The sequence below is a fragment of the Oncorhynchus kisutch genome, linkage group LG7, assembly GCF_002021735.2.
Source record: "Oncorhynchus kisutch isolate 150728-3 linkage group LG7, Okis_V2, whole genome shotgun sequence".
NCBI lineage: Eukaryota > Metazoa > Chordata > Actinopteri > Salmoniformes > Salmonidae > Oncorhynchus > Oncorhynchus kisutch.
The window spans coordinates 45,232,903-45,252,780 of record NC_034180.2 but is presented as its reverse complement, the minus strand read 5'-3'; the positions used below and the strand labels follow the sequence as shown (position 1 = coordinate 45,252,780).

Below are 19,878 nucleotides of genomic sequence, written 5' to 3'. Positions count from 1 at the left end.
TGCAAAGTTATATTTCCAAGATAGAGGCTGGTAAATACAACTAGGCTGCAACACAACACACTGCAAGGGATGTTCCAACCCTGAGCCCCTGCCTGCTCTGCTCTTGCTGATCAATAACGTTGTCGTATTCTGCCTAACCATTGACTGTGTAGTCTACGGTGGCAGTTCAAATGCTTCTTCAGAATTGTTTGTTGTTGATTAGGCCTAATCCTTAAAATAGCCTATATTCTGTTCAATTTGAGAAGGAGAGCATGAAGCTATTTTTTATTTAACCCTTATTTTACCAGGTAAATTGACTGAGAACACATTCTCATTTACAGCAACAACCTGGGGAATAGTTACAGGAGGATGAATGAGCTACTTGTAAACTGGGGATGGCTAGGTGGCCATGAAGGCCAGACTGGGAATTTAGCCAGGACACTGGGGTTAACTCTTACGATAAATGTCATGGGATCTTTAGTGACCACAGAGAGTCAGGACACCCGTTTATCATCCCATCCCATGCCTACACAGGGCCATGTCCACAATCACTCCCCTAGGGTTTTGGGATATTTTTTCAGTCTAGATGAAAGAGTGCTTCTTACCATCCCTACAACACCACTTCCATCAGACTCCCACCCAGGGACTGACCAGGACCAACTCTGCTTAGCTTGAGAAGCAAGTGGGATGCAGGGTGGTATGCTGCTGAAGACTGGATGTCAACTTTGATAGCTTGCTACTACTATCATTTATTTTATTAAAAACAATATGTTTATTGCCTATGATGTATTTATCAGAGTTATTGACCTCACAATAAGACAGATTCAAGTAACTGTCATTATGGTGGTCAGTGGCATTTTTAGCATGTAAATCTTGGTGAGGCAAAACAAATAATATGTTAGATGCATGCCAGCAAAGCCACTACACTCAACACAACACTAAACAATACATTAATTGCACTATAAAGGTGACAAACGGTGCCCACAAACTTAGGGCCCAACAGCAGTCCCAACACTTTACCACTGCTACACCTGGCTATCAGCAGAGCCTTGTCTGGCAGCGAAACAGTTCATTCAGGCACATTTACAAAAAAAAACATAGCTGAGATGGCGGACTTGCTTAAACAAATGTGGTTTCTACTGACAATTGAGATGTACAAACTATGGCATAAGGCAGGCCTGGGCAAAGGCCTGCCCGGGGCAACATGCGGCCTGCGACTTGATTCAATGTGGCCTGTGGAATTATGCTCAGATCACATAAAGAATTTGAGATTGAAAAGTTTTGAAAAAATGTATTTGTTATTCAAATTAAAAGCCCAATGAATACTCGCCTTTATGCAATGATTTAACTCCCACCGCCTGGGGGACATTTATTTTGAAGGCACGTATAAATAACAACTGCACGCAGACAGATAGTGACTGACAGGCTGACACAGTCACAGTTATAAATAGTAGCTAGCTCGAAATTGCGCAAAAAAATGTTTTTCAAAGATTTTAAAGAAAAGGAAAGTAGACAATGCATTTAGGGTGTTCCTCCAGCAAGAGTGGACATCGAACTATTTATTTATTAAGGTATCAGGGAAAGCTGTGTACTTAGTGTGCAAAGAGAGCATCGCTGTCTTGAAAGACTACAACTTGTCCAGCCATTTCCAGACGAAGCATGCAGAGAAATATAGGAATAAGTCTTCTGAGCAGAGGGCAAGTGCATCGAAAGAGTTGCTTTCTCAGTAGCAAAAGCAGCAAGGACATTTCACAAAACTGCATTCAGCAAACAACGGAATTGTGAGAGCTAGCTATGTACTGTCCCACAACATTTCTAAACATAGCAAGCCATTCGCCGAGGGAGAATTCATTAAAGAATGTTTAATTGACTCTGCAGCAATACTTTGCCCCGACAAGAAAGAGCTGTTTGAAAATGTTTCCCTGTCAAGACGAACAGTGAAACGGCATGTTGGAGACATCGCAGAGAATATGGAACAGCAATTGAGAGACAAGGTAAAGGATTTAACCTATTTCTCCTTGGCCCTGGATGAGAGCAGTGATGCCCACGAAACGGCACAGTTGTTGATATTCTGACGAAACATAACCCCAGACTTTGAAATTACGGAGGAGCTTCAGTGCAGTCAATGAAGAGCACAACCACAGGGAAAGATTTATTGGAGGAGGTTAATAAGTGTGTGGTAAAGATGGTACTGAGTTTTGAAAAGTTATCCAGTGTGACCACTGATGGGTGCCCAAACTTCACAGGAAAAAACGTTGGCCTTTTGAAAAGGATACAAGATCAAGTAGCTGAGCTGAAGCCAGATCAGAAAATTATTATTATGCATTATTATGCATTATACATCAGGAGGTGCTCTGTAAATGTGTTCTGAAAATGAGCCATATTGTGGATACAGTCACTAAAGTGGTAAACTTCATAAGAGCAAAATCTTAATACCACAGGCAGTTTGTCTCACTGTTGGATGAGACCGAGTCATGCAGATCTCCCCTACCACACAAACGTGGTGAGATGGCTGAGTTTGGGGAAGGTACTTAAAAGGGTGTGGGACCTGAAGTCGGATATTGCTGAGTTTTTGCAAATGAAAGGAAAATATTTGGATTTCCCTCAACTGCAAGATAAAGAATGATTGACTGATTTTGCCTTCACCGTGGACATCATGGCCCTCATGAATGAACTGAATTCCAAACTACAAGGGAAGGGCCTTTTTGCACATCGGATGTACATCCTTGTCAAAGCCTTCAAGGGAAAATGACTCCTCCTGACCCACCAAGTAGAAGCCAAGAATCTCACCCACCTTCCGACACTACTAGTCTGTTCCCTAACAGAAGACCAGAGGGAGAAGTATACATCACTACTAGTCTGTTCCCTAACAGAAGACCAGAGGGAGAAGTATACATCACTACTAGTCTGTTCCCTAACAGAAGACCAGGGGGAGAAGTATACATCACTACTAGTCTGTTCCCTAACAGAAGACCAGAGGGAGAAGTATACATCGCTACTAGTCTGTTCCCTAACAGAAGACCAGAGGGAGAAGTATACATCACTACTAGTCTGTTCCCTAACAGAAGACCAGGGGGAGAAGTATACATCGCTACTAGTCTGTTCCCTAACAGAAGACCAGAGGGAGAAGTATACATCACTACTAGTCTGTTCCCTAACAGAAGACCAGAGGGAGAAGTATACATCACTACTAGTCTGTTCCCTAACAGAAGACCAGAGGGAGAAGTATACATCACTACTAGTCTGTTCCCTAACAGAAGACCAGAGGGAGAAGTATACATCACTACTAGTCTGTTCCCTAACAGAAGACCAGAGGGAGAAGTATACATCGCTACTAGTCTGTTCCCTAACAGAAGACCAGAGGGAGAAGTATACATCACTACTAGTCTGTTCCCTAACAGAAGACCAGAGGGAGAAGTATACATCACTACTAGTCTGTTCCCTAACAGAAGACCAGAGGGAGAAGTATACATCACTACTAGTCTGTTCCCTAACAGAAGACCAGAGGGAGAAGTATACATCACTACTAGTCTGTTCCCTAACAGAAGACCAGAGGGAGAAGTATACATCACTACTAGTCTGTTCCCTAACAGAAGACCAGAGGGAGAAGTATACATCACTACTAGTCTGTTCCCTAACAGAAGACCAGAGGGATAAGTATACATCACTACTAGTCTGTTCCCTAACAGAAGACCAGAGGGAGAAGTATACATCACTACTAGTCTGTTCCCTAACAGAAGACCAGAGGGAGAAGTATACATCACTACTAGTCTGTTCCCTAACAGAAGACCAGAGGGAGAAGTATACATCGCTACTAGTCTGTTCCCTAACAGAAGACCAGGGGGAGAAGTATACATCGCTACTAGTCTGTTCCCTAACAGAAGACCAGAGGGAGAAGTATACATCACTACTAGTCTGTTCCCTAACAGAAGACCAGAGGGAGAAGTATACATCACTACTAGTCTGTTCCCTAACAGAAGACCAGAGGGAGAAGTATACATCACTACTAGTCTGTTCCCTAACAGAAGACCAGAGGGAGAAGTATACATCACTACTAGTCTGTTCCCTAACAGAAGACCAGGGGGAGAAGTATACATCACTACTAGTCTGTTCCCTAACAGAAGACCAGAGGGAGAAGTATACATCACTACTAGTCTGTTCCCTAACAGAAGACCAGGGGGAGAAGTATACATCACTACTAGTCTGTTCCCTAACAGAAGACCAGGGGGAGAAGTATACATCACTACTAGTCTGTTCCCTAACAGAAGACCAGAGGGAGAAGTATACATCACTACTAGTCTGTTCCCTAACAGAAGACCAGAGGGAGAAGTATACATCACTACTAGTCTGTTCCCTAACAGAAGACCAGAGGGAGAAGTATACATCACTACTAGTCTGTTCCCTAACAGAAGACCAGAGGGAGAAGTATACATCACTACTAGTCTGTTCCCTAACAGAAGACCAGGGGGAGAAGTATACATCACTACTAGTCTGTTCCCTAACAGAAGACCAGGGGGAGAAGTATACATCACTACTAGTCTGTTCCCTAACAGAAGACCAGAGGGAGAAGTATACATCACTACTAGTCTGTTCCCTAACAGAAGACCAGAGGGAGAAGTATACATCGCTACTAGTCTGTTCCCTAACAGAAGACCAGGGGGAGAAGTATACATCACTACTAGTCTGTTCCCTAACAAGACCAGAGGGAGAAGTATACATCACTACTAGTCTGTTCCCTAACAGAAGACCAGAGGGAGAAGTATACATCACTACTAGTCTGTTCCCTAACAGAAGACCAGAGGGAGAAGTATACATCACTACTAGTCTGTTCCCTAACAGAAGACCAGAGGGAGAAGTATACATCACTACTAGTCTGTTCCCTAACAGAAGACCAGAGGGAGAAGTATACATCACTACTAGTCTGTTCCCTAACAGAAGACCAGAGGGAGAAGTATACATCACTACTAGTCTGTTCCCTAACAGAAGACCAGAGGGAGAAGTATACATCACTACTAGTCTGTTCCCTAACAGAAGACCAGAGGGAGAAGTATACATCACTACTAGTCTGTTCCCTAACAGAAGACCAGAGGGAGAAGTATACATCACTACTAGTCTGTTCCCTAACAGAAGACCAGAGGGAGAAGTATACATCACTACTAGTCTGTTCCCTAACAGAAGACCAGAGGGAGAAGTATACATCACTACTAGTCTGTTCCCTAACAGAAGACCAGAGGGAGAAGTATACATCACTACTAGTCTGTTCCCTAACAGAAGACCAGAGGGAGAAGTATACATCACTACTAGTCTGTTCCCTAACAGAAGACCAGAGGGAGAAGTATACATCACTACTAGTCTGTTCCCTAACAGAAGACCAGAGGGAGAAGTATACATCACTACTAGTCTGTTCCCTAACAGAAGACCAGAGGGAGAAGTATACATCACTACTAGTCTGTTCCCTAACAGAAGACCAGAGGGAGAAGTATACATCACTACTAGTCTGTTCCCTAACAGAAGACCAGAGGGAGAAGTATACATCACTACTAGTCTGTTCCCTAACAGAAGACCAGAGGGAGAAGTATACATCACTACTAGTCTGTTCCCTAACAGAAGACCAGAGGGAGAAGTATACATCACTACTAGTCTGTTCCCTAACAGACGACCAGAGGGAGAAGTATACATCACTACTAGTCTGTTCCCTAACAGAAGACCAGAGGGAGAAGTATACATCACTACTAGTCTGTTCCCTAACAGAAGACCAGAGGGAGAAGTATACATCACTACTAGTCTGTTCCCTAACAGAAGACCAGAGGGAGAAGTATACATCACTACTAGTCTGTTCCCTAACAGATGACCAGGGGGAGAAGTATACATCGCTGCTGCGTGCTTTGAACGGTGAGTTTTCTCATCATTTTGAGCATTTCAATGTGTTGGAAAATTACATGCTGTTGGTGTCCTCTCCTTTCACCATCAATGTAGATAATGCTCCCAATGACCTGCAAATTGAGCTTATTGATCTTCAGTCTGATGCAGTGATTGGAGAACTATTCAAAACAATGGCACTGATGAGGTTCTATGCATCTCTCGATGAACATTACTTTCCAAAGATTAGGAGTCATGCTCAGAAGATATTTGTACTGTTTGGGTCAACCTATGTATGTGAACAGATATTTTCAGTGATGAAAAAATAACAAGTCAAGGCACAGATCATCTCTTACTGACTCTCACCTCTCAGAAATCCTGCGCATAGTGATGTCAGAAACTATACCTGACTTCACTACTCTAGTCAATGCCCTTCAGAGAATTCACTCCTCACACTGATGGCGTAGATTAAATGTGGTGTTGAGCTCTCTCGCTTTCTTGGGTTTTTGTGCATACCCGTTAACAAGAGTTCTGTCCGTGGTGCTGAATGCACAGTGTAATTTTCCCTCCGTGTAGTTCATTGAATGTTGTATAATGAAAATACCTACCAAAAGGAGAACATGGATGTGGTTAATTTCTTGCCATGTTAAAAAAAAAAAAAAAAGTTGTATATCTGGATGTGATTTACAGTAGATATATCTGTCAACACAGTCATACACATGATGTATAATCCTGTAATATGATTCTGGCCCGCGAAGGCAAATATATATTCTAACGTGGCCCTCCATGGAAAATAATTGCCCAGTCCTGGCATAAGGGGACGACAAGCGGATAAGAGGCCATCTGTAATTTCTATTAAGACATTCATGAGCGAGATAGGACGGACGTAGGATAAATAAAGGGGGAATATAAGCAGACAATGAAAGCTCTTACAATATTCAATGATTACGTTTCTCAAAAGCGGGTTATAGGCTACATGTGCACCACCAAGTTTGGGGCAGCAGGTAGCCTAGTGGTTAGAGTGTTGGGCCAGTAAACGAAAGGTTGCAAATTAAGAGGTGAAAATAGACCCAATTATTAGGGTGAGACACATAATATTACTTTCTTAGCTACAGTATGCATATTACGTCATTTATGCAGCAGCATTGTTGTGAACAGGAAGGTGGCGTGGCGGTCCTTCGTGGGCAAATTTTGTTATCAAAGTCTGTCATTCCAGTCTGTCTGGATTTATGGTGCTTTCAAGACAACTGGGAACTCAGGGGGAAAAAAGGTTGGATCATGATGACGTGAGTGATCTTTCAGTTGGATGAAAGTTCAAAACATATTTTCCCAGTCGTAGCTCGTTTTTCCTAAGTTTCCAGATGTCTTGAACTCACTAAAGTCAGATTTTGCAGTTCCGAATTAACAGTTGTTTTGAGCACAGCACAAATCATGCTTCAGTGACAGCATGGCCAATGTTGAAAACCTTAATCTAAGATTTGGGACCTCACAGCCACTCCACTGAATAGCAGGCTAATGATTGCTTTGCAATGCTTGCAGTTAGCCACTGATTCCTTCCAAACCACTCATTATTGAATTTGAGATTTCCAACTTGTGTAATATTTATGTCCAATTGTTGATGAGCATACGTTTTATCTATAATTTCTCTTCATATGACAAGGATTAAAAGGGATTTGCCAGTAGATTGTCGCCTTGATTCATGATGATGACTGCTAGCCAAGATTTTGAACGCTACTGAATATATAACGTGATTTGACGTAATTATATCTGTGGCCAATGAACTGATATATTGCACTTATTCATGTCAAAATAACATGCCAAACAGGCAAGTTTCAGCACCATGAACTGTCCATCTCTGATGTATTTTGCTGCGGCTCCTGCATCAAGATTGACCACCACCAGTGGCAGGCTGTCATTCAGGGACGGTGGGCCAGAGCCCCCCCCCCCCATTTTTTTATTTTGTAATAACAATTGCTAAAAATGTGGGGCTCACAACAGGTGGGGATCTGCCCCACCGTCACTGAATGACAGTCTGCCACTGGTGGTGGTCAATCTTGAAGCAGGAGCCGCAATAAAATCAATCAGAAATGGGCAGTTCATGGTGCTGAAACTTGTCAAATTCCATTCGGAATTATTCATTTCAACCATCTCCATTTTAATTAGTTTTTACTAACAACAAGAGGTCTTTGTGTTGGAGCCATTCTCTTCCTATTTAAGAAATAAGAGGTAGGCCTACCTGTTTGACAGATAAAATTAGGCTATAAGCTGTTAAAATCATAGATTTGGCGGTCAATTCCTCCACCCACCATGCATTCTTTAAATAGCCTACCTCTGTGTCAAGGCTGTTAAATTAAAACTTGAATTGAGAGATGGTATGCCATTGGCCTACAGTTTATTAAAGAAAATGGCAGAAAACACAGACTTACCCCTTGTTAGCTTAATATTTTGAAGAAAATTAAACAGATCTGATTATATAAAGGGACCTATAACAGTGCTTTGATCCACTATGCTTTATGCTAGAAACAAGGATATCATTGTTTAGTTTCTTTGACACTCAGAAGCTGAGCTATAACCTTTCATAGCTGAGGAGACAAAAAATTGACTTTGCTTGCGAAGTAATCTAATTCTGTCACTATCAATTGATTAAGCTATTCACTTTCTGTACAATAGGAGGTGTTTAAACCCAGACAGCTTTTAGGGAAACACTTGTGACCTTCTCTTGTTAGGGTAATCCACGGAAGAAGAATAGACAGCAGTTAAAGTCAAATTCTGTTATTTTTTTCCCCCACTAATTTTGTCTTTTGACCAATCACATCAGATCTTTTCACATCATATCTTTTTCAGGGCTGATCTGATTGGTCAAAAAACAAATTAATAATACAAAATAATATCAGAATTGGGCTGCCTGTGTAACAGCCTTCTAAGCCTACCTGAGGCAGCTGTGTGAAGATAAAATCCTGAGTCTTGATCCATAGGCTATTGAGTGTGGTGTGGCTTGGGAGAGAAACTATTTTCTTCTTTTTCTTTCGTAAACCCATAAACATTGGTTTTACTTCAAGGCATCAGTTGCTCAAAAAAAGAAGTAGAGGACACAATGTGGTAAAATACTGAAAAACATTTTAATCAGTATTCAATTCATATAGTAAAGTCTACATTTGATCAACACAGTAGGCTACAGGAATACAACTTCATAATTGTGACAGTAATATATTAAGAGCACTATAAATATTCTCAGCAGACTATCACCTTTTGTGGATGACATTGGCTGGGTTTATGCAGGCAGCCCAATTCTGATATTTGTCAAAAGACCAATTACTGGGAAAAATAACAGAATTGGGCTGCTTGTTTAAATGCAGCCAATGATCTCTTAATATGTGATTTCTATTTAAACACTTCAGGAATAAGTTGTGCAAAATGCCTAGTATCTGTTGCTAAGCTTTTACTTCTGCGATAAGGATATTCCTGGCCTCACAGACAGTTTATGACTTATGGTGATAACAGGTGTTGCACCAACACTCTGTGTGGTTCGTCAGCTTGATGTTGTCCACCACCACCTGAGAGAGGAGGAGAAGAAGAATCAAGAGAAAGAGAGATGGTTTGAAAAACCACATTCTGGTTCATTCTAGTTCTTGTTAAATGTTACATTTACACGTTATGTGCATGACACTAGGAATGTCTTAATGTCAGATGATCAAACTGAGGATATCAATTCCAACTCCTACACTTAATTAGATAAATATATTGTCTTACCCTTTCACCTTCTTTTGCAACGCAGCATGTGGCTTCAGAGGTGATGTTCTTTGGGACCAACATGGCTTTCTTAGACTGCAGTGGGGTTGGATAAGCTCTGGAAAAGCAGCAGCCTGTACACTGGTAGACAGGGGCGCCCGGGTTAGAGAATACTTTGTTCTCCTTCAGTTTGCATTCCTCACAGCCCACTGTGAAGATAGTGAAGACATAAATTAATTGAAAATCGAATGAACAATCTGATCTGTAAACTTTATTCACCTTGTACCGCAAATGTGTGTCTCTCATCCTTGTAAACACACACTGGCAATAAGGAGGTTATGTACCGATTTATATTCTCTAATGACAACAGTAGGCCATCTCCAAGAACAACTCACTGGTCATTTGGACAAAAACAGTACTTTCACGGTAATGTAACGTAAAGTTCACCGTTTGTCATGTCACTGTTTGGATAAGAGTCTGCCATGTACAGAAGTATGGACAGGATGAGGGATACTCCAATTGATTTCAACAAGCACATCATAGTGGCGGGTGGCAATAATCTGACAAGAAAAATTAACAAATCATTCAAAACCAACATATTAACATATCAGAAGTTGATAGCTGATAAACACAAAAAGACTGTAAAATATACATTGGAGAAACAACATACTGAATGGAAAAAACACTACCTGTTGTGTGTTTCTCTTGGTGGAAGCCTGTTCAGTGCTCAGTGAAGAGCATACTGCTCCCACCGTGAACTTTTATACTGCTGTCCCTCTGCCCATGTGCTCAACCAGGATTAGGTAAACCCCTCCAACCTTATCAGTGATCTCTTTGTGCGAGTCATTGGCCACTTAGCCACATGCCTCATAATCCTTGAAATGAAAAAAGGAACTGCACTGCAGTCGAAAGACAAAACAAACTTCCATCCTGACTATGGATGGGAGCTTCTAATCCCTTAAACAGATGGGATGTTACTAGGTAACTGTTGTTATGCAACTGGGGGCGAGGCGGGATCATTGGTTCATTAGTTTACCTTATGTTCATGGTCTTTTGCTTTGTAAATCATTACAAAGGCCTAGTGGTTAGAGCATTGGACTAGTAACCGGAAGGTTGCAAGTTCAAATCCCCGAGCTGACAAGGTACAAATCTGTCGTTCTGCCCCTGAACAGGCAGTTAACCCACTGTTCCTAGGCCGTCATTGAAAATAAGAATTAGTTCTTAACTGACTTGCCTAGTTAAATAAAGGTAAAAATGAAAAAACATCTAAGGTCATTTTTAATACTTTGAATATCTGATTAATCTTTCGATGCTGGATTATAACCCCAAAAATGAGTAAATATGTACACACACAAGTGAAAGATTTCTCATGAAATAAACAGTGTTTCTAAAATAAACCATGGGGGCTAGACCCTGGCCCTGATCTAGAATCCTCTGCGGCAGTGCTAACGTGTGCAAACAACATACTGTATGTGAAATAATGTTACCCTCACAGAGAGCCAAATCCTCAATTGACTCAAATTATGTAAATTAGCCTATCAGAAGCTTCTAAAGCCATGACATCATTTTCTGGAATTTTCCAAGCTGTTGAAAGGCACAGTCAACTTAGTGTATGTAAACTTCTGACCCACTGGAATTGTGATACAGTGAATTATAAGTGAAATAATCTGTCTGTAAACAATTGTTGGAAAAATGACTTGTTTCATGCAGAAAGTAGATATACTAACCGACTGGCCGAAACTATATGTTTGTTAACAAGAAATTTGTGGAGTGGTTGAAAAACGAGTTTTAATGCCTCCAACCTAAGTGTATGCAAACTTCTGACTTCAACTGTAATTACAATAGGTAATGACAATTCATGAATGCTTGAAGAATAATCAGGAATATATCCATCTATCCACCTCTGAAAGTTGGAAATGTAAAGGATGTATATCAAAGGGAAAATAATTGTGGACATTTAAATGAATTATATATACCCATTGATTCTTGGAAGACTATAACTTATACATGCCTCATGAGCTTAGCTCAACTGTCGTACCCCCTCAGAACCCCAAATATAAGCTTGTTGTACTCCATTGTTATACTACATGTAATTGTAAACAAACACTTTATGGCCTAAAAACATAGATAAAACTATAATGTTGATCATGTATATATTGCATCTATTGTTGTTTATGAATTTGAGTGGTTACATTACTCCAGCACCATCTTTTAGCTGTGCCGAAACAGTGGTGGGGTGGGCTTTGTTATTGTTTAAATTGCAGATTGCCCCTTTAAGTTGCGGAAGTATCTCTTCATCTTTCCGTTTACCTGTGTTTTTAAGTCTCCCGGCCTTGGTTGCGTTGGACACTAGGCCCTGGCAGATGTAACTCAATAAGCATGGAGGATGGCACATGAAATCTCTGAGCATTAAAGGCTCTTCTTAGCTCAGCAACAATGTCATGAGTCATAACTTTACTCCACTCAGTAATTGTATTATTGGATTCAAAATGTTAATTCTATAAGCTACTGTAAAGCATTAAGACTAATTGCTTTTAGCATTTTATTACTTTTGTTTTTATGAACATATCGTCAACTAAATGCACTGTATTTACTTATTGTAATTTATCTGTTTAGAACTCTTCTGGATAAAGGAGCAATACAATTGTTTCAGTTAGAATGAAACCAGCTTTTATTCCAAAATAAAATGTATTCTTCATGTATAAAAACATATGGCTTCTTTTAATATATTGTTTACAGCCAATCAACAATCAGCCCAGGGGGCCTCCCAGGTGGCGCAATGGTGCACGGTGTTTCCTCTGACACATTGGTGCGGCTGGCTTCCGGGTTGGATGTGCGCTGTGTTAAGAAGCAGTGCGGCTTGGTTGGGTTGTGTTTCGGAGGGCGCATGACTTTCGACCTTCGTCTCTCCCGAGCCCGTGCGGGGAGTTGTAGCGATGAGACAAGATAGTAACTACTAATAATTGGAAACTACAAAATTGGAGAGAAAAAGGGGGTAAAAAAAACAATCAGCCCAGACATATCCAAGAAAGCAGTCATATTTGCACTTGTTACATCGGAGCAGTTTCCTAAAGGCCTGCTTGAAGTCCTCATTGAAACTGGTGTAGAGCAGGGGGTTGATGAGTGAGTTAACGTATCCCAGCCACGTGAGAAAGTCTGACACCTGTGCTGAGGCATGAAACACCCGGAGGCCCACCAGTAACTCCTTAACAAAGAAAGGCAGCCAGCATACGATAAAAGCCCCCAGGATGAGGCCCAGTGTGCGGGCAGCCTTTCTCTCTCTGGATGCACAGATCTGGGTCCTCTCATCACAGGTCCCCCCCGGTCATATTTGAGTATATTTAGTATATTTAGCTCAGTGTTTAGCATGGGTTCCGAGACAGACTGCTCAGACACACAGAGAGACGTTGGTGCGACACGGCAGCTACTGAGGCAGTTGTGGCTGCTGGCTCTCCTCTTACACTGGGCTCCCGAGGAGCTCCGTTTGTGGTACAAGGTCCGGGCTGCGATGAAGATCTGGTAGTAGAGGATGAGGATGATGGCCATTGGGATGTAGAAGGCCCCGAAGGTGGAATAGATGGTGTAGCCGATGTGGTCATGCTTGATGAGACACTTGGTGTAATTGCCGAAGTTGTCATCCCCGCTGTGCCTCCATAACAGAGGCGGAAATCACTGAAATGAGGACAGAGATGGTCCACGTGATGGTAACCATGATGGCGACGTGGCGCGGGGTTCTCTTGCAGGCGTACTCCAGGGCGTTGGTGGCAGTTGGTGGCCCAGTGGCGGTCCAGTGCGATGGCACACAGATGCAGGATGGAGTAGGTACAGCAGGTCATGTCCACGCTCAGCCATGCCTCACAGATGACACATCCCAGCAGCCACTTCTTTGTGGCGATGTAGAGGTCGCTAGGGCATCACCAAGATGGCCACCAGGAAGTCAGTGACAGCCAGAGAGCAGATCAGGTAGTTTGTGGGCAGGTGGAGTTTTTTTGTGTTAATGATCGTCAATATGACTGCACTGTTCATTAAGGCAGTGATCAGGGTCACAATGCTGAGAAAGATCACTACCAACACCATATCAGTCTTTGGTTCCATTTTGAAGGAGCCTTCTGGTCCTGACATGCAGTTTATTTAAACTATTAGGCTCCAGAACTATCTACCATACTCCTCGTTCTCCATTATTCTGTCTGTGTCCCTAATCCAGATCCTTTTCTCTCTCTTACTACCATGCTTTCCCTACCATACTCTCCCTACTGTGCCTTCCCTTATATTTGGAGCCACTGCGAAGGGGGGAAAAAAAACATAATTTTTGGTTTATTATTTTAGTGTGACAAAACATTGATTAGAGTATATTATAGCATGATACAGGTTATTTGTATTCAAAATGACAAATTTTCGCGATGAGTAGATCACTTCTCCACACGGTGGCAGAAATGATCAGGGAATCAGTGATTCACGGTCATATTGGAGGCTGTTATGCTCAGCATAGTATTCTAACTGTGTCATTGCAGCCCCATGACATCAATGTCAAGTCAATACTCAGCATGAAGCTCTAAATGTAATCATTTCGCCCCTAAATTCAATTTAGGAGCATAGGGAACACTCAAGACTTTATTACTGCCTACTAGGGAGTAGCTGGATGTTTTGCATACGGAGGCAAATTGGTTTTTCATGAAGGCCATGTTAAAAAGGACCAATTTCAGTCAGTGACACTTCCAAACAGCTGTTGGTACCAAAAAAATTATGAAAAGAAAATTTAATTGACAAACATATCTAGAGTCTGGCTTATTTAAATGGCTGCAGATCACATTACTTATGCAAATGGTATTATGGCTTTGTCATGCTTGAACAACGGACATACAATGTATGTGGGATGAAATACAAAAAGCATTCTTTTCATTACTTCCATGGGCATCCCTGCTCAAACCACAACACGGGGATGGGTCTGTCACAGTTTTTAATTGGAAAGGCAATTATAAGCATTTCTAAATGTAAATATCTTGAATGTAAATGTCTAGCCTGATGTGTGTGCATCCATTGAGAGAAGGAAGCCTAATATGAACAGAATTCAAATAGTTTAATGTTCAGCAATTTCCTTTTCAAATTAAGTATTTATATCCGTCACTTGCAATCAGTGGTTCTTCAAATAATTGAATGTTGTCTTTCTATAACTTTGTCATTTCAACTAGTGGCTCTTCAGGTTTAGCCACCCAGCTGACTAGAAATAGCATACCTGTGCTGTTATCACATCCTGTGGCTTAATCTTTCGCTTTGTCAAGGTAGTGGCTGAGCTGAGTTATACACCAAAATTATTTCAGTTTAGAAATCAATCAAAATCTGTCTGTGGGATAACAATAATGGTAATACTGTGCCACATACTCTGTGGAGCATTGTGTCCATAAGTGAGTGGCATGTGACTCAGCCATTCCTGTGCTAAAGGGATCAGTCATACAAGGCCATCACCCTTCATCCTGTTGTCTGTTATTCCATTGCTCACTCACTCCCATTGATAAATATGAAATCTTTGTGCTGGGTGTTATTTGACCTTTCCTCAACTATTTTTCATTTGCACATATTGAACATACAGTTGTTTTGACTTGTTATAGTCTGTCTTAAAGTTTACGTTTGGGGCATGCACCCCAAGTTTTTCAATTATAGACTTTGCAACACCTGCAGCACCTGTACCTGGTGTCCTGATATCTCTCATTAAACTCAAGAAGCTAATTTTGTAGAGGTTATTAGTTACAATTTTCCTCTTGCAATGCCATAATGCATTCAAAGATTAGATGAAGAAGCAAAACAAAAGCATTAAAATGGAAGCTGGTCCCTATTAATGACCAACATGTTATTTGATAATATGATAGCCTATCATAGCCTCGGTATGATAATGAAACTATCCTTAAAAAAAACACATACAAATAGGTTATAGCCTTTGGTATGCTACCAAAAATAATGAAAGAGCAACCAACATATATCAGGGTATAAATGTGGGCACATACCGTCTGAATGGTTCAATCATTGTTTATCCATCACAACACATTTAGTCTCATCCTTTGAAAGTATCCAAATAAATGTTTTTTTTTTGTGATGGAACTCTCAAATGTGTCTGCAGTCAGCAATATCGTCTAAGGACAGGTCAGATGGACCTCCATCACTTCAGAGGAATGCACGAGTGCGCACGGCGCGGGAGTTTGGCACTGTCCAATTGCTGCCCAATAAGGGAGGCAATTTATCGATTGGAGTGACAGTAGGCTTTCTCTCTCCTGGAGAATTAAAGGTGACATTCCTCCATGGCGTGGGAGGTTAGCAACATGGGCACGTTTGTGAATTGGGGACAGACGGAACTTTCCCGCCATGCCATACAAGTATATGCATAATACAGTAACCTATGTGTTCCTATGCGCAGTGCACGCACATGCATGGAATTACTATAAATGACCATACAAAGACTCCCCACAGGCTAATTCGGATGAAAACACACATTGGCTATTTCCCAGCAGTAGAAAAGAGATTCAGCCTCTTCAGTCAATAGTGTGCAACTGCATCCTACTGTATAAATGAATATGGCGACCACTAATGAGATATAAATTGTCGCTGGATGAGTAGCCTACTTGTGTGGGATTCTTTGCAATGTGGGTTTTATGAGGATATTTGATGAATAGAGTTTCTCCATTTCTTCTAAAATAAGTTGAAATTTAAAAATAAAAAAATTGTGCACCACACCTTGTTATTGGATTTTTCAAAAAATGTCTAAACAGAGTTTACATTTTTAAGACAAATTGCATGGATGAAATTATTGGCACCCCAGAGCTAGTACTTGGTTGCACAGTCTTTAGCCAAGAGAACTGCAGACAAACAGCCACCAATGAGCTTGCTGCATCTTTCTACTGACAATTTGACCCACTTTTCAGACACAAACTGCTCTTCAATATTTGAGGGGTTCCCTACCCCAAATGCTTTTTTCAGATCTCGCCATAGGTTATGGATGTGATTCAGACCTAGACTCTTCGACGGCCACTCCCGAACAGTCCAGCATCTCTTCTTAACCTGTTAAACTCTGAGTGGTTGTTTTGTGCCCTGTACAGAGCCCAGGGGGTTTAGGGGGTACCGCCACCCAAAAAAGTCATCATAAAAATATAGTGACATACACTTCATGACCAAATGTATGTGGACACCTACTTGTCGAACATCTCATTCTAAAATCATGGGTATTAATATGGAGTTGGTCCCCCCTTTGCTGCTATAACAGCGTCCACTAGATGTTGGAACATTGGTGGGCGGACCTGTTTCCATTCAGCCACGAGCATTAGTGAGGTCTGGCACTGATGTTGGGCGATTAGGCCTGGCTTGCAGTCTGCGTTCTTGACTGGCTCTGTGCAGGCCAGTCAAGTTCTTCCACACCGATCTTGACAAACCATTTCTGTATGGACCTCGCTTTGTGCACGGTGGCATTGCCATGTTAAAACAGGAAAGGGCCTTCACTAAAACGGTTGCCACAAAGTTGGAAGCAAAGAATTGTCTAGAATGTCATTGCTCGATTTTATACACCTGTCAGCAACGGGTGTGGCTGAAATAGGCAAATCCACTCATTTGAAGGGGTGTCCACATACTTTTGTATATATAGTGTATCTATCTTTATCACTCCAATATTCCTGAACATTGTAAATATGGTACTGAAACTGACTGACCCTGTATATAGTATGCTTACTTACTTTATCGGGTTCTTCTTATTTTTATATCTTGTGTGTTTTTGTTCTGCCTTGTTATCTTTAGTATTACATTGTTATTGAAAACAATGTTTTAACATTCTGTCATTGTTGGGGTTAGAGCTTGCAAGAAAGGCATTTCATTGTACTTGTGCATGTGACATTGAAACTCGAAACATGATTAGCACGAACAGCCAGAGGGCAAGTGAGATTAGTGATTCATCACTCTGACATGATAGGGTGCCATTTTTGTCTTGCATGCCCAATCATTCCTCTACATGTAGTTACTTTCCCTTGCCAGATGAATGCCAGTTTACTTCCACGGACAGGACCAGAGTTTTTATGAACACTGGGAGATTTGTGTGTGGTCAGGTCACAGAGAATGCAATAGTTAACATGTTGATATGGTCGAAAATAAATACATTTTTGTGTTTCATAAATAAGCACTGGGTCTGAAACCCTTTACTTTGTGATGCTCTAGGATGATAAATAATTACATCCATCCCCTTACAGTGCCTTGCGAAAGTTTTCGGCCCCCTTGAACTTTGCAACCTTTTGCCACATTTCAGGCTTCAAACATAAAGATATAAAAAATGTATTTTTTTGTGAAGAATCAACAACAAGTGGGACACAATCATGAAGTGGAACGACATTTATTGGATATTTCAAACTTTTTTAACAAATCAAAAACTGAAAAATTGGGCGTGCAAAATTATCCAGCTCCCTTAAGTTAATACTTTGTAGTGCCACCTTTTGCTGCGATTACAGCTGTAAGTCGCTTGGGGTATGTCTCTATCAGTTTTGCACATCGAGAGACTGAATTTTTTCCCATTCCTCCTTGCAAAACAGCTCGAGCTCAGTGAGGTTGGATGGAGAGCATTTGTGAACAGCAGTTTTCAGTTCTTTCCACAGATTCTCAATTGGATTCAGGTCTGGACTATGACTTGGCCATTCTAAGACCTGGATATGTTTATTTTTGAACCATTCCATTGTAGATTTAGCTTTATGTTATGGATCATTGTCTTGTTGGAAGACAAATCTCCGTCCCAGTCTCAGGTCTTTTGCAGACTCCATCAGGTTTTCTTCCAGAATGGTCCTGTATTTGGCTCCATCCATCTTCCCATCAATTTTAACCATCTTCCCTGTCCCTGCTGAAGAAAAGCAGGCCCAAACCATGATGCTGCCACCACCATGTTTGACAGTGGGGATGGTGTGTTCAGGGTGATGAGCTGTGTTGCTACAAACTGTAAACAACACTTTTTATGGATATCTTTAAGAAATGGATTTCTTCTTGCCACTCTTCCATAAAGGCCAGATTTGTGCAATATACGACTGATTGTTGTCCTATGGACAGAGTCTCCCACCTCAGCTGTAGATCTCTGCAGTTCATCCAGAGTGATCATGGGCCTCTCGGCTGCATCTCTGATCAGTCTTCTCCTTGTATGAGCTGAAAGTTTAGAGGGACGGCCAGGTCTTGGTAGATTTGCAGTGGTCTGATACTCCTTCCATTTCAATATTATCACTTGCACAGTGCTCCTTGCGATGTTTAAAGCTTGGGAAATCTTTTTGTATCCAAATCCGGCTTTAAACCTCTTCACAACAGTATCTCGGACCTGCCTGGTGTGTTCCTTGTTCTTCATGATGCTCTCTGCGCATTTAACGGACCTCTGAGACTATCACAGTGCAGGTGCATTTATACAGAGACTTGATTACACACAGGTTGATTGTATTTATCATCATTAGTCATTTAGGTCAACATTGGATCTTTCAGAGATCCTCACTGAACTTCTGGAGAGAGTTTGCTGCACTGAAAGTAAAGGGGCTGAATAATTTTGCACGCCCAATTTTTCAGTTTTTGATTTGTTAAAAAAGTTTGAAATATCCAATAAATGTCGTTCCACTTCATGATTGTGTCCCACTTGTTGTTGATTCTTCACAAAAAAATACAGTTTTATATCTTTATGTTTGAAGCCTGAAATGTGGCAAAAGGTCGCAAAGTTCAAGGGGGCCGAATACTTTCGCAAGGCACTGTACATGATGCAATCTATTGAACATCTTTTTCTCTTGTCTCATTGGTGGTTAGGAGGATACAGTAGTTAAATGTGGGGCCTTTTTGAACATTGTCCATTTTGATTGGACCATTAAGTGTCTGTCGCATGAATCAATCTTATTTATGGATCATTCCACGAAATGAGTGCCTTTAGTGCCCCTTTGATAGTGTTTGTAGAAATTGTGTACAAATATTGAATTTTAAAAGCATGTTATATTAAATTAAGTTCCCTTTAATATAGACATGGAAAATTCAGTAAATCAGATTGTAATATGAATAAAGACTTTTTTCAGCATTTTGACATTTCCTTCTGTGCATGCTGTGTGTCTTCCGGGAAGATTTTAACCCACTTAACCCTAACATTTCTCCATGTTTTCACCATCATTGTAAAGTCCTAGTTATTTTGTTGCTTTGACAAAGTAATTTCTGAAGATTCTTATTTATTTAATGTTATTAGTGATTGATTTTAAGGTGATTCATTTTAAGGTTGGTGGTAGATGGATGGCCGTGTTGCCCAACAGTCCTTTGAAGAGTGTCTCTGGAGGTGAATGGGAA

General features: G+C 41.1%; 1 protein-coding gene and 1 pseudogene across 1 annotated transcript; both read right to left on the bottom strand.

Moving 5' to 3' along the window:
* Window positions 1-8,938: 8,938 nt before the first annotated feature.
* On the bottom strand, window positions 8,939-10,338 carry LOC109894655 (glycoprotein hormones alpha chain 1). Its single transcript, XM_020488286.2, has 4 exons — window positions 10,257-10,338; window positions 10,015-10,127; window positions 9,589-9,776; window positions 8,939-9,392 (listed from the first exon to the last, which is right to left on the bottom strand). Exons 2-4 carry the CDS (start codon window positions 10,106-10,108, stop codon window positions 9,318-9,320), a joined length of 357 nt encoding a protein of 118 aa, XP_020343875.1. The 5' UTR covers window positions 10,109-10,127; window positions 10,257-10,338; the 3' UTR covers window positions 8,939-9,317.
* Window positions 10,175-13,692, bottom strand: LOC109893806 (5-hydroxytryptamine receptor 1E-like; annotated as a pseudogene).
* Window positions 13,693-19,878: the final 6,186 nt, after the last annotated feature.